Source organism: Hippopotamus amphibius, chromosome 2 (assembly GCF_030028045.1).
Source record: "Hippopotamus amphibius kiboko isolate mHipAmp2 chromosome 2, mHipAmp2.hap2, whole genome shotgun sequence".
Classification (NCBI taxonomy): domain Eukaryota; kingdom Metazoa; phylum Chordata; class Mammalia; order Artiodactyla; family Hippopotamidae; genus Hippopotamus; species Hippopotamus amphibius.
In genome coordinates, this window is record NC_080187.1 from 217,365,966 (window position 1) to 217,390,280 (window position 24,315).

General features: G+C 34.5%; 1 protein-coding gene across 12 annotated transcripts in view; it reads left to right on the top strand.

Moving 5' to 3' along the window:
* NRG4 (neuregulin 4) overlaps positions 1-24,315 on the top strand; it is a 138,104-nt gene that overhangs the window by 79,141 nt on the left and 34,648 nt on the right. For all 12 annotated transcript variants that reach the window (XR_009051462.1, XR_009051460.1, XR_009051461.1 and 9 more), the window contains one exon: positions 20,589-20,738. Coding sequence is in view for 9 of the 12 variants with exons in the window: in XM_057723511.1 (XP_057579494.1) it covers positions 20,589-20,738 (150 nt within the window). In the remaining 3 variants the exon portion in view is untranslated. The remainder of the gene's footprint in view (positions 1-20,588; positions 20,739-24,315) is intronic.

Genomic DNA, 24,315 nt, shown 5'->3' on the forward strand with positions numbered 1-24,315 from the left:
AAAATTTTTTGTAGTTAATTCTATCAATCTTGTATGGTTTTTGGATGTTGACTCATAATTGGGCTTTCCATATTCAGAATGTGCAGAAAACATAGCAGTCCTGAGACTGCTGTCCTTAGAAAGACATGTTTGTAAAGTTGACCCTTGCTGGGTATCTGGGAACTTGGCTGGTAAACAGTTCCATATGTTTACATATACTCCTTATAATAATGTAAAACATTCCCTAGATGATAAGGATGTTTCACAGTGACTAAGTTGTTTCTATAAATAGTGTGGTTTATGTTGAATACTTGCTTTCCTTTTGGGAGTCTGCAGTTCTGGTGTGGGCTAGGCAGAGGAAGCCTATATAACCAACTCCCAATAAAAGTCCTGAGCACTTAGGCTCTGATCAGCTTCCCTGGTAGACGAAACTTCACCTATATTGTCACAGTTCATTGCTGGAGGAATTAAGTACGTCCTTTGTGTCTCTGCTAGGAGAGGACTCTTGGAAGCTTTTGCCTGATTTCCTCTGGACTTCACTCGATGTGCCTTTTCCCTTTACATGTTTTGTTTTGTGTCATTTTGCTGTAATAAAGCATAGCCAGGAGTACAAATATATGCTGAGTCCTTGGAGTCCTCCTAGCAAATCATCAAACCATAGAATTTACCTATGTTTTCCTTAGGAAGTTTATAGTTTCTGTCTTTGAATATTGGAATAACATTTACATTCATAAATTAACTTAGAATTTATGCTTCTGAAGTTGAGTCTGTCTTACTTAGAGTATCTTTTATAGTTTTCCTCATATAGATTTTGCATATTTCTTAAATTTGCTCTTAGTTATTTCATCATTTTGTTTCTATTGTGATTGAGGTCTTCCAATCTCTAATTATTGTTTATATGTAACAAAGCTGATCATTTCTATGTATTAATTTTCCTCCACTCATATTGAATTATGTTACTATTTGTGGGAGGTTTTCATTTGATTCCCTTGGGTTTTCAAGGTATACAATCATAGCATCTATAAATAGTAATAATTCCATTTATCTCTTTGTAACTGTTGTGACATTATTTCTATGTAATTATGTAATTGCACTGTTAGGACCTTCAGTACAATATTAAATAATAGTGACGGTAGTGGTGTCCTTTTTTTGTTTTGACTTCAGTGGGAATGCCTTTAGTATTTCCCCCAGTAAACCTGATGCTAATGTTTGGCTCTGAGATAGATAAATTCTATCATATTAGTAAGTACCCATCTATTTCTATTTTGTTGAGGTGTTGTTTTTTTTTTTAAATTCCAGTTCTTGGATTTCCTTTTTGTTTGCTTTACTGCATTAAAGATAGGTACATTAGTGGCTTAAAAAATTCTAATTTTGGGACTTCCCTGGTGGTCCAGTGGTAAAGAATCCATCGTGCAATGCAGGGGATACAGGTTCCATCTCGAGTCGGGGAAGTAAGATCCCACATGCCACGGGGCAACTGAGCCCACATGGCACAAACTACAGAGCCCAGGCGCTCTGGAGCCTGTGTGCCATGTGTGCCACAACTAGAGAAGAGAAAACCTGCACGCCACAACTAGAGACAAGCCCGGGCGCCACAACAAAAGATCCTGTGTGGACTTCCTAGGTGGCACAGTGGTTGGGAATCCACCTGCCAATGCAGGGGACATGGGTTCAAGCCCTGCTCTGGGAAGATTCCACATGCCATGGAGCAACTGAGCCCGTGTGCCACAACTATTGAGCCTGTGCTCTAGAGCCCGTGAGCCACAACTATTGAGCCCATGTGCCGCAACTATTGAAGCCCACGCTCCTAGAGCCCATGCTCCACAACAAGAGAAGCCACTACAATGAGGAGCCTGTGCACCACAAAGAAGAGTAGCCCCCGCTTGAAGCAGCTAGAGAAAGCCCGTGTGCAGCAACGAAGACCCAACACAGCCAATAAAAAAAAAAAAAAAAAAAAAAAGATTCCGTGTGCCACAGCTAACACCCAACTCAGCCAAAAGTTAAAAAAATAAAATCAATCAATAAATTATATATATATAAAGAGTCTATTAAGAAATTCTAGTCTTTTAAGGACTGCACTTTCATTGCTGAGGGTGTGGGTTCAATCCCTGGTCAGGGAACTAAGAGCCCACAAGCCACGCAGCACAGCCAAATTAAAAATAAAATAAGATAACGTTCTCGTCTTTTAGTTCCAATATATGATTCATCTTAACTTTGAACTCAGTTCATCTTCTTTTCTCTTGAAAATGTTCTTTTTTTTTTGGCGGGGGGAAGCAGTTGGTTCTCTGTATGCTAGGTAATTTGGGATTGTTTCTTGGACATTATGAGTGTTAAATTGTGGAGATTCTGAATTCTATTATTTCACTCTGATGAGCATGGTTTCCTGTGTTCACTGCAAACTCTGTCTCTTATTTGATAGCTCCAGTCTCTGTTCTGATGTTTTGTTTTTAGCTAGGTTGTTTTGAATTTGTTCTGAACATGCATGGTTCAGGGGTCAGTTTGAGCTATGTGTAGGCAGAGTTTGGGGATCCCCTCTCTGGCTTTTTCTCATCTAGGATTCTCCCACTCTTTCAGCAATTGTACTTCTTAGCTTCTTTTTTCTATTTTCCCAGACCAGAAAGAGTTTTTCCATGCAAAGCCCCCACTGCTGCTCTACTCACCACTTAAGCCACACTTGGCCCCTGGCTAGAAGCTGCAGAAATAGGAACTTACGTGTATCTTATTGCCTCTCTTCCTCCAGCAGAGCATGAACTCCCCAGAAGGCTCTGTAGTTACTTTTCATTTTTTGTCCAGATCTTTATAGTTTTTTGTAGGGGCTGGGATTGGTGGTCATCCTATAGCATCTTAGCAAATCATACCCAGAAGTGAAACCTCTCACATTCGTCAAATATTGTTGTTGTCAAGGATGGTTGTTGAATTTTATTAAATACCTTTTCAGAGTTTATGAACATGATTGTGTTTTTTGCTTTTAACTTTACTTACATGGTGAATTATGTTATTAGATTTCCTGATTTTGAACCATTTTTGTATTCCTAGAATACAACCCACTTATTCTTTTAATGGTCTGCTGATTCTTGTTACTTATATTTTATTTAGGATTTTTGCTTTGATATTGGCCTATTGTTTTCTTGTTTGTAAAATCTTTGTTAGGTTTTGGAATCAGTGACATCCTATTTCATTGAAAGAATTTGAGTATTTTCTTTTTCTTTCTTCCTTTTTGTTCTTTAACTGCTTTGGAATAGTTTAGCATCAAAATGATCTAATCTTTAAAGTTTGGTAGAATTCTCTATGAAACTGTCTGGGTCTAGTGTAGGGATAGCTCCTTGACAAATTTGTTTTTATGGAAAATGATCTGTTTGGATTTTCTTCTCTGGAAATCAGCCTGTTTAGAATTTGTATTTCATCTGGGGTCATATTTGGTAAATTATATTTTCTTATACAATTTTCCAGTTCATCTAGGTTTTCAAAGTTATATGTAAAGAATTTATTAAAAGGCTCCTTTATGATTTTAAAAAACATTTTTCATTCTTGTGGTTACATTTCCTTCATCATGTCTTATGTATGCTTTTTTAGTTTGGTTATCTATTTTGTATAACAAACCATTCTAAAAATCAGTAGCTTAAAAACAACCATTTTATTTTCTCATAATTTCATGGAACAGGAGTTTGCACTGGTCTTATGTAGGCAGTTCCATTCCACATGGTATCAAATGGGGTCACTCATGGGGCCACATTCAGCTTGCAGTAGCATTTCTTCACCATACTTGGAACCTCTACCAACAGTCTCTGCCCCTGAGGCTTCCACCTACTGTTGGTTCAAAATCTAATGCCACACATTTAGGTTTTTAGTTACACCAACATCCTACTTCTAAGGTTATCTGTTTCTGTGTAACATCCTAAAACTCAGTGGCTTAAAACAACAACCATGTTATAATTTGCTCACAAGTCTAGGGATTAGGAATTCAAGCAGAGTGATACTGGGTTTTTCCCCTCCTCTATGTGGTATACGGCTGTATTCAGCTGGGGGCTTGGTGGTTTCTGAAACATCCAAAGTGAATTCAAGTCTCTGTCCCAACAGGGTGGTCATACTTCTCACATAGAGATCAAGAGGGAATGTTCCAACAGGTGCAGGCAGATCTCTGTTAAGGTGTAACTTTGAAAATTATGAAGCATAATCTCCTACATTCTGCTTGTCAAAACAAGTCATAGGGTCAGCTCAGATTCAAGGGAGGGGAAATAGACTGACACTCAGTGAGGGGAAGGACAAAGATTTTGTAGACATCTTTAATCCACCACAATGTGCTTTCTCCCAAAGTTACTTTATTTTACTGAGAACTAGCTCTTAGATTTATTTATTGTTTTTATTTTCTGTTCTCTAACTCATTTATTTCTGCCTTTATCTTAAATTCTTTTTTCTTTTTCCCTTTGAATTATTTTATCATTCTTTTTCTTTTTAATCAAGAGGACTTATTAACTTGTTTTTAATTTTTCTTTCCTATTAATGTATTTAGAACTAATGAACTTTGCTTTGAACACTGCTTTAGCCATATCCTATAGGTTATAATATTTGTGATTTTCTAGAAATGCTACATTTTGCTCTTAATTTCCTCTTGACCCAAGGAATTTCCACTTGGAAAGACCTTTTGTTTTCTGCTTTTATTTATCTCCATTTTTTCCTGCAATATTATCAGGATGGTCTCTGTAATATTTCTCCCTTTTAGAATTTATTGAGGTTCTGTTTTGACTTTTAGTGGTTTAATATTTAGTATTTTTAGCTATTCCTCGGGCATTCATATAGAAGGATTACACTATTTTTAGGGCAAAAAGTTTAATGTATCAATCAAGTCTATCTTAATTATATTATTTGGTTCTTTATTCTTACATATTTTTTGTCTATTTCATTTGTCATGGACTGTGAGAAGTAAATTAAAGTCTTCTACTACTACTGTTGTTTCTGACTTTTTCCATTATCTCCTGCAATTTATATTGCATGGTTATTGTTGCTGTGTTATTTTCTGTGAAGATATTAATAACTGTTAGGTCTTCATTGTGAATTAGATCTTTTGGTACTATGGGAAGTACCTTTCTTCATCTAATTTAATGCTTTTTGGCCTGAATTCTACCTTGTCTGATATTAAAATCATGACTCCTGGTGTGCCTTTCCTCTATCTTTCATTTGCTTCCTTTCCAATCACTTTATGCTGGATATGCTTCATAGCTGCAGCATGGAATTGAATCTAGCACTGTGAGCAACATGAGCATCTTTTTCTTTGAAACCCTTTTTTATTGATTGATGCAGCACGTGTTTGGTTTCAGTTCAATCATGTTATTTTTTGTTCCTGTCATCTTTCCAAATGCTCCCACCCCACTTCTTTAGGTAGCATCTATTAATCCCCAACTCTGAACAGTGATAAAGAGGAGCCTCTATTCTCTTCTCCTTGCCTCTCCCTTTAGTTTTAGACAGTGATCGTCTTTTTCACAGTTTTTTAAAAAATCTTTAATGTGCTTATACTTCTCTACTACTTGATGTTTCATTGTTAAATACATGCTTGACTGCCAGCCAACGTATGCTTTAGATCTCAGTCTTCACTCCACCCCTATCTTCTTTACTCTCTTCCCATTTCTGTAAATGGTACAATTTCTACTTTGTCAGAGTATATGACATTTTCATTGTGTTTTGTCACCATTCTCCCTCATCTGTTTTGGTCTCTGTTCTATAGCTGCATATATTTGGAGCTCCTTGCTTGCTCTTTTGCCAGTGCCTCTGCGAGCACGTCATGATTAGCTGAAGTTTGTCCCCTAGCTGCGTTCCAGAAGTTGAGCTCACAGGTGCAGTATTTCCTCCATGCTCTGCGTACTTGCACATTTCTGCTGCTATGTCTCACCATTCCTGTGCTTCTGGTTCCTTCTCAGGCCACTGCAAACAAGAAACCAGATTCCTGCAAGTCAAAATGAGCCTCTCACCTTCCAGGAAGCGTATGGTGCACACGGAAATCCGCCTCCTTCATAATCCCTCAAGATCTTATTTTGTAGCGTCTGCCCAATCTCAGCTTCTTTTGATATTTCTCACAGATATTTCAGAATCTGTGGATTACATCTTTTCAAAAAGTAGGAAGGAAGAAAAGGAGACACTTCTATTCCTTTTAAGGATAGCTTCTCGAAGTTGGAAGTTGCACCCATCACTTTTCTCACACTCTATTAGTTGGAACCTAGTCACATGGCTATACCTCAGTGAAAGTGGGATTTAGAAGTGCCATCTTTATTTCATGCAGCCCTGGGCCTAGCTAAGGATTCTATAGTTGGAGAAGAGAAAGGGTGAAAGGATAATGGGGTTAGGGGGTATTTAGCTGTTTCTGCCATATTTCCAGTCTTATTAAGGAAAAGGAGCACTATTGTCTAAATACACACAATTACACGATGAAGAATAACGTGTATAACATTGGTAAGGATTTAAGGATAGATGTGTGTTTCTCAAGCTAGAATATGAAATAGTCCTTCTTTTCTAACAATGATCCAAATTGAGAGGAGCCTTAGTTGTCTAGGAAGTTTTTCTTGAGGGTGTATAAATTTTTTAGGTGATTAATTGCTCCACTTCCCTTTAGTGGGAATAAATGTAGCCAATTATTATTACCTAAGCCTAGCTAAATGTGTAAAGATTTTGATTGGTATAACGATTATTTTCTGTAAATTGTGAGGTTTTCTGTTGTATGCACATAATACTCTGAGGATTAACAGTTTGGTCATAGTATTACTTAGTATTAGGAATCAATTTATCAGGACTGAGTGAAGTGTCTCTGATGGAGGGGGCAGAGAGTGGTCTGGAACATGGGATCTTTTCTAGATATCACTGCACTAGGATGTCCTAAGTAACTTTTAAGACTCAAGATTTTGGGAGTGGGTGCCATGTGGCAACAGAAAACTGAGAAGTGAGGTGAAATGATGCCAGAGATAACCTTAAAACACTGCCATTTTAATTTGGAAATACCCCAGATTGTGTCTGATGTTCATACGGGGTGTACCCTTCCTCATACTTTCTGTTGGTTTGCTGTATTTGATTATACTAATTAACATCAGTTTAAAAAAAAGTTTCCAAAGAAAACTTTTTTATTTATTTTGAATTTATCCAATATTCTTCTGTATACCCCCACTATTCCTTTCACTAATCTCTATTTTCCCTTTTACTATCCTCTGGAGTCTAGATATTTTGGGAAAGCTGACAATTTATTATGTGCTTGCTGAAAAAATCCTTGAGATGCATTCTTTTCAGTTAATGTTTGTTCTGAAACTAATTTGTTTTATTACTGAACAGTTGGTTCATGTTTTCCAGTTCTAGATTGTGGACTCTTCTGAAGCAAAATTCCTTCTCATATATGTGTTTTAAAGGGGTTTTAAGATTATCAGATGAAAAATAGTAAAAACAATTAAATTTAAGCATTTTGATCTTGACAAATAATATTTCCAAAATGGCACCAAGATAGAATTGTTTGTGTTTCTCACATTCAGGTAAACTTCATTAAAACAGAAAATTATATTTCCCACATAATACATTGCTTAGAAACATAGAATTAAGATATATCTGTGGGTATATATAAATGTATTTTATATTCATAGAGAGAGAGAGAGTTAGCCCAACTACAAAAAAAGGGGGGGGGGTGTCTAAATCCATTCAATTTGGAGATAAGAAAAGAATAATACAGAGTTTTGCTGATACAAGCACAGGCTAATGCTATTACTGCCTAACTATAGCTATGCTGAGCTGTTCCACTGTTATTCAGTGTCAGCATTTCTATTATGGACTTATGTCGTTATAAGAATTTACTGTAATTTATAGTCTGGAATAAAAGGATACTATTGTTTTTAAACTTCAACTGAGAATGTTAATACAATAAGAAGAAAATATAGCACAGATTTTAGATTTTCAGTCATATTATTAGCTTTTTACTTACTTTTACAGAAAATCTATGTGTAACTATCTCAAACTTTTTAAAGAAATTTCAGAAAACTGAGTAGTGTACATCTTCATAGATTTGTGTGTATATATAGTGTATTTTGTAGTTAATCAGATACTCTATATAATTTACTACAGTTTTACAAATAAATTTCAGAAATCCACATACCAGGCTTTTGTTTAGTGTGTCTAATTTGCATTATCCCCTTTTCCATTTACTTAGTCATTTCCCTCTCAGACTTTCTCTGCTAACACCATGTATAAAATTAGGAAAACAACAAGCAGTCAGGCCACAGATTATATTCCAGAGTTCGTTGGATCATTTGTTCATAACCATTATTGATCACCTTGAGATACCAAGTGCTTTGAAATAGATGATCTCATTGGATTGTCCCAAGGTCCCTTTTAGATGGGGGTGAGGCCCCAAGTTTGAGTAACTTGCTGAGGCCACTAGCCCTTTCTACTGTTGTACACCTTCTTACCTTTGTGTACCCAGGACTTCTCTTAGGAACACATATTCTAATCTCTGTCCAAGAAAAAGGTGGTTGTCATCAGGGGCCAAATGTGAAGTAACAGAATTTTATCTTTTTACCTCTTTTTGTGTCATGACTCTTTTCCTTATGCTATACATTCTTTCCACGTTCATTCTGTTTTTAAAATTCTTCCTGAAAATTTCCACACACACGGAGATTTAAATGACAGTGTAGCTTAATGTATTACTTTTCCCAAAGATACTGGCATTTTAACCTTTTCTGCAGAAAGAGAGTTAAGAGGAGACACTGAATCTCATGGCACCGCTTGCCTAGCTGTTAGGAAGTCCTTTACCCATATCTCATCAAAGGTGCCACTAAATTTGTTAGGCCTAATCCAAATGGATTTTACTAATTTATCATTTAGTTCTTTGTAAAATAAAAGAAATTACAGTTGCTTTATTGCTTGATATTCCTTTATTATTTTTGAGATTATTTTCCTATTGTATTACAGTGTACAAGTGGCAGGAATTAACCCATGGCATGTTGTGATTCTGAGAGACATTATATTTGTCTTTACTTTTACATACTTAGTTGTTAAAAATAGGGTGGTAGATAGAAAAAATTGCAAAAGTGTGGTTCTTTTCTAGTAAAAGAGTTTGATCCAAGGTAGTTTGTTTTATCATGACTCTATCTTACCTTTAATTTTCATATATAGTATGTTCTTGAAAACATGTTTGAAGATCATTGTTTGAAAGTCAAATGATAGTGTGGTGTAAGTTACCCTATAGGTCTATATGTCATAAAATTCCCAAATATGATCATGTAGTTTCTTCTTCGCTCTATCTTGGCAATCTAATTGAAGGGGTAAGAATCTTGCCAGGCTCTGGAGCCTTGGGTCAGCCTTCCTAATATTATAATTTTTTTTGAAAAAAGGTAAGGGCCTGACCTCATACAAATATAAATGAACACATCAAAGACAAATTTCTATGGGAAAGAATCATTTGCATTAGTGTAAGTTTTCTATAATTTACAGAGTTGTAAAACAGCTGGAAGACAGTGAAAGATACAGGCCCCTAAAGAATCAGATCATCCATAAGGATGGATTGGACTGACCACCCAGTAGTCTTTTTTTTTTTTTTTGGACCATTTCAAAGTCTTTCATAATTTTTCATAATGATGTCCCCCCACCTTGTTAGTTATATAATCCCCCAAAATTATTCTTGGTGTAGATAATGCTGGTACAATAAGAGTGTTAATTAAATATATAGAATTGCTGAATTTTGCAATTCAGTATTGAACATCCATGACAGTTACAAAATTAACTTATATCTGAAAGTTTTCATAAAGAATCTTGGAATGGACTTTATAAGCCTCTATTATTTCTAGTTCTGGGGATAGAAAACCAAGCCTAAGAAACTAACTATACCAGATTTCACTTGTAGAGTACCTGTATATTTGGTGAGTTTCTCTTTTCTTTGAGTCCCCCAAATTTGCTAAGTTTCTTGGCCTGCCAGTAAGTGACTTCCTTACCTCCTGTGAGTGAGCTTGAACCTATAAGCCAGGTACCAGGCCATTTTTACTGCTTTGTAGATTTTGGATCCATCTGTAAAGTCAGCTTTTGTTTTGTAAAAATGACTTGACTTACCTAATTCAACGAGAGTCATTCTCAAATATGACAGTCCATGGAAGGCCTTGGTTGATCAAATGATTTGTCCAGTTTTGTCCTAATGAAAAGAACAGGTTCTTGTTGGACATATGCAAATAACTATATTGCCATGAAGAGTAAGGAGACTCTAATAGTTTCTGAATTTGGGAGTGAGGGGATGCTTAATCAAACCAGATATCATTTCAAAATATTTTGTTTCATTTTACAGAAGTACTATTTACTAAATTGTTGTGGGTTATAGATAGCTTAAGAAAAAATAGAAAGTTTTTTTATATATATATAAGAAAACAGATCATTACAGTAGTAACAGTATCCTAAACAAATAACCAATAAATTCTCATCAATTCATTCAGTCCTGTGTTCCTTGGGATCTTGGGTTAGCAGCCTGCTTTCATGAGGCTGTCTGATTTTCAGCTATAAGAATCCTGGAAATCCTGATTCAGTCCTGTCATCTCAGAAGCTTTTTTTTTTTTTAATGTCAGAAATTTGCAGTACCTGGTACATTCTTTGTCCATGAGGCTCTGGAACTGTCCTTTTTGGTTCAGATACGAACTCTGCCTTATAGCCTGTATCAGTGCCTTCTGACAAGCATCACATTAAAACGAAACTACATAGATGATAGATACTCAATGCCTGTGGGTAATTTGTTTCTCCAGTTAATAATATCAGGGTGAATAAGGGTAAAAGTCTCTGTTGGAAGTATAGTGTATAACTATTTCATAAGAGTTTTGATTGGCATTTGCCCTCAGATTAAAAACATTATGGACCAGGAATTTCCTGGCAGTTCAGTGGTTAGGACTCTGTGCTTCCACTGAAGGGGGCATGGGTTCGATCCCTGGTCAGGGAACTAAGATCCTGCATGCTGCGCGGTGTAGCCAAAAATAAATAAATAAAATAAATAATAACAATAATGTGCAGCAAAGGCATTGACAGATTTCCAGGAAATTTCATAGATTTTTGTTGTTTTACTGTTATAATTATTTCTATAATCTCTATATTTAAAAGATAAAAGGCAAAGAAAATTCATGATTTTCCAGGGGTTCACTGGGAAATCTCAAATATAGTTTTGGGTGTACAAGATATCCTGACTTTTTATTTTATTTTTTCTATATTTAGGATCTAGTTTTGAGAAGGCAAGATCAAAAAAGTTGTCAGAGGAGATTTGGGCACTTGGTTAAGATAGGTGCCTTAGAAGTAATATTTAATTACCTCTTTAGTCAAAGGGACAAAGTAAAATTTATTTTCTGAGTTCTGTTCTTCATTATACTTTTTCATATTCTTCATAGAACAAACTGCCCTGGTTCTCTTTCAGGGGTTTTACCCCTTCAAGCCATTTTTATGATACTGAGGTGTTATTTATAACACACTCTGTGTTCCTTATTATTATCTTCAAATGAATCAATAAATAAGTTTTGTAAATTTACATTTCACTTTCCAATTTAGTAAATACCAATAGTTCTTAACCCACATAAACAAAAGCTCTCTGGAGTCCTCAACAAGTCATAGAGTCCTTTGGAATGGAGACTAAAAAGCCTGTGAACTACTGCAAACTGCTGCTTTCAGACACATCTACTCTTGGAAAACAAAAGTACACACAGAGTTGTATTTCTCTGTCATAATTGTTCCAAGTATAGTCTCATTACTCATATCAATTACAGCTTTCAGTCAAGTAACTATAACTTCTATTTTACAGAGAAAACTGGGGTAGTGGATAATTTAGAACTGTTTGGCATACATAAGCAATTTAGTAGACATGCAAAGTCATGAACTCACATAGTACAACTTTCTACTGCTACACACATCTCTTCTATGACTCCTTAAAATGGCAAAAATGAATATTCATTAACATGACCAAAGCTGTAACCTTAAGAAGCAAAATTATATAAACTTAAAATTATACTTAGTGATTAATGTTTCAGTATTCTTACTTAAAACTTATCTGTGTCTAGTAATATCCGTTCAATTTAATATAAGTTCAAGCTTTACCTTGGAAATTATCTACTACAAAACATAAATACTACAAAACATAATTATGGTTGAAATAAAGGTTTGTCAGAATAGTGATTGAATTTAATTGAATATACTTTTCATTTTTCATAGTTTTTAATAATATGTAGGAGTAGTATTAGTTTAATTGATCAGTAAACCTGTATAATTTTAGAAAAAACAAACCCAAGTGGCAGAAAATGTATGGTCCTGTTATACTTAATATTGATAAATCAAAGATATAGCTGTTTTATTAAGCCAAAATTATTAAGCTAGTATTGTTTACTAAAGAGTTACTCTTATTAATGTGAACTTGGATTCTTAAAATGTTCCTTAGTTTTAGCAAGAAGAATTTTATTTAAGTTTAGTACATTTAAAGCATTAAAAGTTCGAACAACAAGGTCCTACTGTATAGCACAGGGAAATATTAGTATATCCAATAAACTGTGAAATAATGGAAAAGAATATGAAAAAGAATATATATGTATAACTGAGTCACTTTGCTATATAGCAGAAATTAATACAACATTGTAAATCAACTATATGTCAATGAAATTTTAAAAGATAAAGCATTAGGAGTTGAATTTTCTATTCTGGGAATTTTAAGAATATTGATTTTATTTAAGAGCTTATTTATCTCTGTAAGTCAGTCAGAACAGAACTTCTTTAAGACACTTTATACTATCATTTTTTTAGTATCCTCTGGAGAAAGGAAGAAATTTCAGAGTGAGAGGTAAAGAGCTTTGTGAGTTTGACACATAGGCACAGAAAGGGCTTATAGCTTCAGATCTGTAACTTTGGCACAGATCAAGTAAACACAGAAACATAAAATCTCACTGGAGCAAATGTCAAAGAGGCATTCTCCTTCCCAGTGGACATGTAATTTTTAATTGAGTTGAACTAAAAAAAAAAAAAGACAAATTTTTTATAAGAATCTAACAAACCAGTTTCTCTGTCATCTTTCACCTAATTGAATAGATCCCTCTCATTGATTTACAGAGATCATCAGATTATAAAACTATGAAACCAAACTTCTTATCATTGCTCTTACTAATGGGAAAATAATTTATCAGTAGTAGTAAACCCAACAACAAAAAAATAAAACATAAAATTAGTGGCTAGGGAAAAAAAGCTAGAGAAACAGAGAGCCAGCAAGTTTTAAATTTTATTTCTGCTTGGGATTCACCTCTGGGAGCCAGGAAAAGACATGCCTGGGCTTAAACTACTCAGGAGGTGCACTGCACTGGCAACTCCATTTAACTAGCTCTGTCAGGTGAATCCATCTCAGCTGGGTGACCTTCAAGCTGGTAAAAGATAAATTTATATATAAGGGAAAATCATGATTTTCATACAAATATAAAATGAACATGTGTCAAAGACATATTTAAATGATTCATAAACAAGGGAACCGGTAAGATGTTACAACTGACTCAAAGGTGAATTCAGACAACACACACTTGGGAATTCCCTGGCTGTGCAGTGGTTAGGACTCCAGGCTTTAACTGCTGAGGGCCCACACAGCGTGGCCAAAAACAAAGAAAACAAAAACGAAAAAACCAACAACACACACATGTAAGTATAATAGGTGATCAGCCATGTTGAAATGAAATACTAAATACTTACCAATATCCACAAGGAAATCTCTTGTATTATACTGGACAAAATCCATTCACATTAGAACAGGTTTTCTACAATTTACAGAGTTGTAAAACAGTGCAATGACAATGAAAAGCACAGGCCCCCGTAGAATCAGATAACCCAGAAGGGTCATTAAACAGAGCACCTAACCATCTTTCTTGTCTATTTCAAAGTCTTTCACTAAGAACACTCCAGACAGAAGCCCTTTCTAGCCCTTGTCCTCTCGGCCAACTTGGGCCAAGCCCCTAAATTTTCAGCCTTCCAACTAGAACTTTCTAGGTTCATGGAGCAAGGATGGGGGAAGGGTTTGTCTTCACCTCTGTTTGCATCACTAGCTAGATGAGGCCTTTCCTTGCTGTCTTACTTTCCTCCAGGCTTCTTGTGATCACCGCAGAGACAACTATTGCACAGTGTGGAGGTGGAGTTTTAAGACATCAGACAAAGGGATATCTGTTAGTATAGTTACCCAGAGTGACTTAGTAAACATTGGTTCCCTGAGCCTTATCACCAGAATTCTCCCAGAGGGGCATTCCTAAGAATCTTCTGCCTACACAGCCGCAATCTCAGGCCAAAGAAGGTCCCTGCTGCCTTAGCTGAAGCCAAGCTTTGTCCTCTATCCACAGCAGTCACAGTGTTGGCTAGGTAGAAATCATCATTTGTTAGATGATAAAGACTGAATTCTATTTAAGAGAGGCAATTTAAGAGTACAAACATGTAATATATGACAGGCTTATTTTATGAAAGTAAAATAATTGAGGTTGGGAATCACATTTGGAAAAGTTTAAGAAAAATCAACATTTACTGTGCTTCATTTGATATGTTGCCTCTTTTAATTGTATATTTTGTTTGTGTCTGTCCACAGTTTTGCTGGACCTCAGTGTACTTTTTACTAAACTCAATTTCCAAAAGGAATTATCTGGGTTTTATGAGTTGTTTTATTAACCACATAAAATCTTAAAGTTTTCTTGAGGTCAGTTGGTTACGATAGGCTAGTTCTTGGCACTGTTTTTTGTTGACTTCTGTTTTTTCATCTGTAAATTTAGTAGAAGGTTATAGTTCAAAGAAAAAACAGTTCAAAATGCTACTGTGATATTAATCACAACAAAGTCCTCTTTGACTTTTGACACTATACCATATGCTTTATTAAACATCAGGATTTAGATTGATCTTTAAAACACCTTTACAGAAAGGAAATCACAGCCTTGAAGCTGATAATAGAAGAACAGTTGCAAAAAAGCACGAAACAACTGCTCTATTTAGCTATGCATTTTGTTAACACTTTTCATTTTAGTAACCTTACTTCTGATAAAGATTTTTCATTAGTATTCTCAGCAGAAACAACTGATATATCTTTCTTGACCTCACCATGCTTAGAACAAAAACTTAAAAGAGGATAAAATCTTCTTGAAACTTTTTTTTTTCCAGATCTTCTGCTTGTCAAACATAGCAGAATATGGTTTTGAAACAGTGGAAACATACCTACTCTCTTAGGTCTACTTGTCTTCCACCAGTATTGGTCTTACTCATTTGTGTCCAAGAATAGAAACCACCCTTCAGAACTAACTCAGGTTAGCACATTGCTGTTCTAAGAAGCAGAGTACCAGTGAAAGAAAATGAATATCCTCCTGTAAAGCTCCTTCATTTTCTTCTTATTTGTTGCATAATAAAGTTATATCGGATTATGCATTTGCTTCTGAATTTTGGTTATCCTTTTAGATAGTGTCTTTTTCATCCACTATTTCCTTTGAAAGGCCACTGAAAAATATCCCAGTTTCTCATCAGTAAGATTTCATTTTCAACATAGGAATACCATGCAAAGTGACAATTGTGACTTTTGCTCAGCTCTAATACTTAACTTCTTTTGTCAGGAAGTGAACTGATGCTGGCTTCTCTTTGTCTTATTCCAAGTTGGGGCATGAGATTTTCCCTGCATTAGAAGGTTGTTGAGACCTGAAGCCTGGGAAGGTAAGATGCCAGCATGAATACTGTCCATTTAGAACTGTGGTTTAATTGAGTGTCTGGTAATTTAAGAGCATAAGGCTTTCCAGTTGTTCCTGGATTTATGTTCTTAACCTTTTAAGTTTTACCAAAACATGTGAAAAATGTCTACAGTTGGAAGTCCCATTAGTATAATTTATTATTTATAAATTTTAAATATAGCTTTATCTTTACTAAAAGTATTCCTTAAAAGAAAGAAAGAACTGACATATACCAATTTTTATGTATAAATAAATCTTTGTGTGTTTACAGATATATTTGTATTTTTTACACCAAGGATCATAACAAAATAGACTACAAAAATTATATATGTATCTTCTGCTTGTAGTATTACTTTTCCTCCCTGATCATTTTTTAAAAACATACCTTATCTTTCAAGAGCCGTTTTGGATTTCCTCCCTGATCATTTTTTTTTTTGAGGAAGGCAAAATAGGGTGAGAATTGAGATAGTTTTTCTCACATGGAGAAGGACAACACAAAATTTTCCCCAAGTACTCTGGTGAACCAGGCAGCATTCTATGGGTGTCTCTCCCAAAAAAGTCTTAACTGGAAAAGACTAGCCAGTGCATGGATTCAGTAATGAAGGCTGTGTTCTAAACTACTGTGTTGCTTACTCTCATCATTTGTTTATATGCTTCCTTCATTCGTTGTGCTTCAGCTTGTTCCAGTAAGTAAAATGTTTCAAATTCTCACAGTGAATTACTTAAGCAAAAAAATTATAACCCTTCACAATAAAACTGTAACAATACAGTACAGAATGACAAATCTGAATTATTCTCTATGCAGGATGTTTTATCCATCTATATACAATCTGTAGCCTATTTCAGCACATGAATTATCTTGTTAATAGTCAATCTTGGAAGAACCTAATAGATTTTGCTTTTTTTTACTGGACTTAGATTATACTTACACATTTGTAGCATAATAGTTATTGGTTTCTAATGGTGCTAATGTCATATAAATATTAAACAAAACTTTTGCAAGATTGAATATTAGCTAAGTATCCCTAGATACTATTAAGAATCTAATAAATGATTAGTGAAGTTCCATTTATGGCACTAGCAAATAAAAGAGTCAGCTTTCCCTGAATTCTTGGCCTATAAAAATCTAGTAGGAGTGTCATAGGATGTTGGCATGTTTGTGGTATTATTATCTGGCCCTGGAATGCTAAAGGGATTTAAGTCCATGTGGTTAGTTCATGTTTCTTAAACACTCTAATCTAATAGTTTTATTTTGGTTTTGTTTTTACCATTTTTCATGGGTTTCAGATTGAACTTTGATTACTATAGAGTAGGAATCAAACTTGGAAGTCAGTTTTGGCATATGTCAATATTATACTTTTCCTTTCCAGGATAGATTAGCCCAAGTGAAGTGGCATTGACATTGAGTCTCTGTTTGGTTAGTGAACTCTTATAAAGTTGTTTCTTGTAGCTGAAAAAATATTTAATAACAATAACGCATTTATTGATCTCCATGCTCTTAACTTTTTCTGGCTATAATTTTTCTTAAGCACTTTATTCTCTGTAGTCCTACAAGAGATGTAAACATGGCCTTTGTAAAGTAATTACTTTAATTTCAGTTTCACTTGTATAGTGTGTTTCAGTGTTCAAAGCACTTTTAGACATTATTTATTTGATTCTGACAATAGCCCTATGAAATAGCTACAGCAGGTGCTATTTTGATTTTACAGAGTTTAAGTGACTTGCCCAAGGTTACACAGCCAACAATTTTAAGTGTGGGATCAAGAAATCAGTTTTTTTCTAGTTCACAGTCCAATACTCTTTCTTGAAGCTAAATGGCACTGTTTGTTTACGTGATTAAAAACTTGGTTCTTACAACTTACCTTGAATGCTGTAGAATCTAATGAATTTATTTCATGTCTAATGTACTGAACATAGCTTCTGGGTTTAAGGACAAGTTGTTGGTGGTATTCACCCAGAAAACCAACACATATGACTTGGATTCTGAGTTTGGAATTTCTCACCTAGTTAAGCATTTATACCAGTTCCAGCATTCATCTTTCAGTTCTAGGAGAAGGTATGTGATCCTAGTGCTTGGTATATACCTCATTGGCGGTCTGTGCAGAAGTGATGTCCAGAAATAATTTAGTAAGAACGTTACATAAAGACTGAAGGCTACTTAACTCTGCATAAAATGGTGGTACAAATGCCTCACCTTTCTGTTTTCCTTAACTAGTACTACCATTTACTTACCTGTCTAAATCTTCTTAAATCACCCTTCCTTATCCTTAAAGAAGCTGACTTTTCCTGAAGTTTGATATTTGTTTCATAACTGGGTCATAACATTTTTAAAGAACTTTTATTGAAATATAATTGACATAAAATAAACTGCATATATTTCAAGTGTACAATTTGATATTTTTTTTTCTTATTAGTATTGTATATATGGCAATCCCAATCTCCCAATTCATCCCACCCCAACCCCCCTCCCCCTGGGTCATAACATTTTCATAAATGAGCTTGAGCTTTAAAAGTGGAATCCTTGTACATACTCGTTAGTAGTCTGTGTTTACTTTTTTGTATGATAAATATCTGAAAAATTTAATTTTTAGGTTACCCATTTCTACTTCTTAGCTAAAAACATAATATTTAAATTTCTCTTTGCTTTCCTCTAAATTCTGATTTGACTAGTTAAATAATAACAAGGTGTGTTTTTTCTTGACTTTGCTTTATTTAAAGATACCATCCGCTTTTGACTTTCCCACAGGAGCATGTGTTTGCTTGGCGCAGCTGTAAGGCAGCAGAACAACACTGTAGTGTTGATTGGTTTCCTTTGTATGTTTGTTTGCTTACAACCTGATATGACCACTCAGCTTATATTTATACCATTCTCTTGACTCCTTCCAACTCAAAGTAAACACATAGAGTTAGTTACATCAGCTAGTTTGTCATCTTCTTCCTTGAAGTTCAGTCTTTCCTAAACTTGAACAGCCTTGAGTAATGAGTTTAGAGCTTTTTAAGAAAGAAATCTTCCTTATAAAGAGGAATTATACTGTCTCATTTTAGAATTTATTTCTTTAGGGTTTTAGTTATATTCAGATGGAAACTGAACCCAATTTTAACATCATTTCAAAACCTGAGAGTTATTTTAAAACTATGACAGTAACTTTTTCAATGGCTAAGTCTTTTCTTTAAAAACCTTTGGAAGTCACAAATAATTATTATTTATTGAATTCTATTTTTGAAAAATTTAGAATTTTTTTTCTAGCTGTGTGGAATGCCCCTGTCCTTTGTGATAACATATGTATTGATTTTTTTGGTAGTCTCTCTATTAATTTTCTTGGGGGAGTTGTGTGTGTGTGTGTTATTTATTCCCTTTTGGGGAAGTGGGATGTGGGGCTAGAGGAGAAAGAAACAAATTATTTTCATTTAATCTTTTTTTCTCCTCATACTTGTGTAACTGACTTAACCTATGGAAAAAATAAGTATTTTTTTATTTAGACTTTAGGTAAGTGTGTTTTGTAAAGCATTTTACTTCTGTTTCAGTTTGCCACTCATACGCTGTCCTTTCTTTTCCTTTCTGTGTCTCCTCAACTCCATCTTTACAGTAGTTTGAGAGAATCGAAACAGCTTCTTTGCTCAAACTGACGTCCCCCCTTCCCCCGAGTGGAAGCTGTAACCAGTAACACCACTGCCTCACCATGAGTAGGGCTTGAGGTTCAAAAAATATCTTTCATATGCTCATTGAAGTAAAACTGATCCCTTGTGCTATAACTTGATATCTTTTTCTCTTATTTATTTGTATACTGCTTTATTAGCCTGTTGCATTAGTTGCCAAGCTTTGTTAGTAATTAATTCAGCATTTAACTTTCTAGGCCTACATCCTAGTTATTCTGTGGTGGGAGAAAAGAAGGTAACATTGGTAAATACTCCTAAACTGGAAAGAGATGAGGAGAGTTAATAGAACAGATATTTCTATTTTTAGTAATACTAGCTTAAAGCATATATATACACACATATATATACACACAAATACTTTTTTACACAAAATTATTGCTAAGTGTAGTTTACTCCATAACTTCGTGGGTTGCTTTATAAACAAACATTAGTGTATATTAAAATACTATTCTTTATTTTAACTGCAACTATGGAATAATGAAATTGATCTGGTGCCAAACTCATTTATCAATCTCAGTTTTATAATCTTTGAACATATTAAGAGGATAAAAGGAACTGATTGATATTACCAAAGATTATGGTTCTCTGTCACATAGTTTTAAAGAGCTGAAAGTAATTGCCTTTAAAATATAAATATAAATAAAATGAAAATATCAAAAAATCTCTAGAAAAGGAAAGTAATAATGTAAGGAATAGAACCACCAGACACTAAAACATATTATAAAGCAACAATACTGAATCAATATGGTAGAAGCCCAAGATTAGATGTATAGATCATTGAAGAATAAAGAAATGCTGTTACTTATACAAATTTGACATACATTAAAGGAGGCACTGTTAAACAGTAGGAAAGGGAATGATTATTTAATAAATGGGGTTGGAATAAGTAGTTAGCAGTGTCGAGGAAAAATACACTTAAAACCACATCTATACCAGAAATAAACTAAATTTCATATAAACTTGTGTGTGGATGATTACGTATTGAAAATCTAGAAGATAAAAGGACTGAACATCCTATAATTTCTCTGGAGTTTCTAAACAATTTGAAAACTGGAAAAGGAAGATAGCAAAGATTAGACTGCACATGCTAATTTGTTTTATTATAACCGTAGCTCTGTGAGCATTATAGGAAAGCATGCCTATTTTGTGTTCACAATCTGAAAATTGGTCTTCTTTTTTTTATACCAGCTGTAAACCTTATGCTTTTTATATTAGTTAATGGAACAGAGAATGCAATTCTTTATCTAAAATTTTATTCTGTAGATGCATTGAAAATTATACAGGAGCTCGTTGTGAAGAGGTTTTTCTCCCAAGCTCCAGCATCCAAAATAAAAGTGACCTGTTTGCAGCTTTCGTGGCATTGGCTGTTCTTCTAGGAACTCTTATCATTGGAGCCCTCTACTTCCTTTGCAGGTAACCAAAATAAAAACATGCTTTTGAAAAGAAAAAAGTAATGCATAAAGTAGTTATCCTACTAAATAATCAATATGCCCTTTAGCTCTGGATTATTTTCCCAGATTGTGTTTTCTGTTTCGAGTTATTTCTCTAATACAGTTATTGTTATTAAATTTTATTTTTTATTTATTTTTGTTATTAAGTCATTTTTGAAAGGATCTTAAGCAGTCTCTATTTGTTCTTTGTTACTGTCATCATATTTACCTTGACTTTTCTAAACTAGTAAGGTAGACCCACATTCACTAAAGTCATCATACCCAAAACACCTAAATATTTGGACTAAGTCTATTTAAAGTAGATTTTGAATGTGAAAGAAAAGAAACAATGTATGCAACACACTGTAAATATAAATTTAAGACATATAGTTAATATCTAGGGTCAGCTCTTTATTTAGTGCCTACTATATGCTAGACATTGTGCTGGTAAGCATAAAGGATATAACAGTGAAGAAAATAGACATATTCCCTAACTTCATAGAGATTTAAATCAATTTGGAGAGAGAGACGAATAGGCGGGCAATTAATTTGAGAAGACTAGTAATTCATGAGAAAGACAAAAGGAAAATGTATTCATATGAAACAATGCTATGCACTGAAGATCACTTTCATTCATTAGTTTTGGTCTTCAGCTTTTTCTGAATTTTTGTGATAATAAGTGAATATAGAATTTATTAAATTTAGGAGTTATCTGGTATCACAACTCTCATTATTAGTTAATGTTTATTAAATGCATACTGTATCCTATCATTGTGCAAATGGAAAATGGAGCTGAGGGTGGTCATAAAAGAGATATAAGTGGTCTTGAGAAGTTTATATTCTAAGAAAAGTAACACATATGTAAAATTATATTTCATAAAACCCTCATTTCTGAATTACTTTACACCGTGGAGTAATTAAAAATTGGAGAGAGATTGTGCTTTTAAAATATGTGGTATTGGTATTATATATTTTATTCTAAAATATATTATTTAGGCAGTCTAATATGTTTTATCTCATAATTTTAGCATCATACCACAGATATATAAAAACTTAAATACAAGCTCCTTGTGTCAGATTATATTTCCCAAAGATAGCCTCAACAATATCGCTCATTCCCACATGATCTTCTGCAGTGTGACCTTGCCACTCTTACATCAAGAGGAAGAGTTTATTTCTCTAAATCTTTGAATCTGGGCTGGCATTCAGACTGCTTTGACCATAGAATATTATGGAAATGGTGCTGTTCTAGTTAAGGGCATAGCCTTTAAATGGCTTGGCAGCTTCTATCTCCTGTCACTCATACTGGGGCTGCTTTCTCACATTATCAGCTACCGTGTTGTGAGAACAAGCAGCACAAAGAGCTAGCCTCGGCTGGTCTCCCAGCCAACAGTGAGTGACAACTACTAGCCATTTGAATGAGTCATCTTAGACATCCAGCTCAGTTGAACCTTTAGTTTATCCAGATTTAGCTGGCAATTGACTGCAACCACAAAGATCCCAAGCAAAAAATGCCCAGCTGTCAATCCACAGAACCATGAGAGATAAATTGCTTTAATCCACTAAATTTGGGTTGATTTGTTATACTGTTATAGATAACCAGAACACCCAGGTTTGGAATTAGGTATAGTCTTGACTTTAAATCATGTTTAGAAAAAAATGAATAATGATTTCTTATTTTATTCTATCCCTCTAAATATTTTATTAGTCTTATATGCTAAGGAGAAGACCAACTGACTAATTCCCTCATTAATCACTCTAGTCCTAGGTTAGAAATATAGCATTTCATCTGTTATTGATTGGATGTAAATACCTTTGTAATACCAATCAGGATAGGTTAGGTAACTATCAATCCTAACAGTTTAGTGGCTTAAAAAAAATAAAAGACTACTTCCCATTCATAGTATATAATTGTTATCATTTGGCAGACAGGGCTTTGCTAATCATAGTTACTTAAAATCTCAAACTGATGGAGCAGCCATCATCCTGAATGCTGTGGGTTGCTCTGCCAGAGGGAGAAGAAAGCTCTGCAGGGTTTCATATTTGAGTTGAAGTGACGTGTCTGGCCATGATTCATTGCCCAGAATGAGTTGCATGGTCCTACTTAATTACAGGGGGTACCAGGAAATGCATGTCTACCATATGCAGAGAGCTAGAGATACAATGTCCTACATAATGACCAAAGGATGTATTAGGAAATCTAATATTCATTCCACTGGGGATTATTAAGAGGGATTTTTTTTTTTATTCCATAGAGCTTTAACATTGCTGTAATTGACTAAAAATGAAACTCCTATGCAAACCCATTGAACTTGTGCCATGGTATGTTGTACCCTACAGGTGCTTAATGCCAGGAAGTTTCAGAGGAGACCTTCTAGAACACAGTAGCTCTGCAGGCTTGAGCTAGAATTTAGCAATATTGCTAGTCTGAAGTACCCTAGAGCAGGCTAAACAATACCTTTTTGGTAGAAAGTATAGGTAAAAGAGAAATGAAACTACAGTTGACCCTTGAACAACACAGGTTTGAATTGCATGGGTCCACCTATATGCAGATTTTTTCCAGTAAATACTACAGTACTGCATGATCCACTGTTGGTTAAATCTCTGGATGTGGAATCATGGATATGGAGGGCCAACTGTAAAGGGTATACATGGATTTTCAGCTGTGTGGTGGTCAGCACCCCTAACCACTGCATTGTTCAAGGACAAACTGTATAAAAGAACAAGAAGTGGTATTTAATGAAAGGACAAAAGGAACCTCCAATCACAAATGTTATATAGGTTTGCATCCTAATGCAGTCTGAATGGGGGAAAAAAGCTACGAATGTTGAATAATCCAGGCTGGTGGTGCCCCAGGTGGTTGACAGAAACAAATGCAAATTAATTCTTGAAGAACCCACTTTCATTCTTTACCTTAAAAAGTATCTCACAGTATAAAAAGATTATGAAACATGTAAGAAAAGAAGCACCATGAGTTAGAACCCACAGAAACAACTGATAGTAGAATCAGATATTAAAAATCTTCATTTATTGGAAGAATCAGATACATAATATAAAATACATATGTTTAATATATATCAAGAAATAAATGAGAAGCTTGTAAATAAGAAAATTTGAACTCAAATTTGAACTCCAAACAGAACTCTAATGCATAAAATATAACTGTAATTTTTAAAAGCCAATACGTCTTAGTTCAATAAAATTTTTTAACTTAGAATATGCTTTTAATAGCAGATTAGACACAATAAAAGACAGATTTAATGAAGTGAAAGATATAGATAAGAAATTACCCAGAAGGTAATTCTGAGAGGAAAAGAAATGGAAAATGTTATAGAGAAGTCAAGAGACATCAAGAAAAAGGGAGACTGGAGGGAAAGTATCTAGAAATATATGCTATTTGGAGTTAGTTCCACAGGAAGAAGAAAGAATGGGATAAAGGCAGTGTTTGAAAAGGTAATGGGTGAGACCTTTGCAGAACTGATGAAAATCAACCACAGATGCTAGAAGTCTGACAAATTTCAAGCAAGATAAATAAAAATAAATTTGCATATATGGGCACA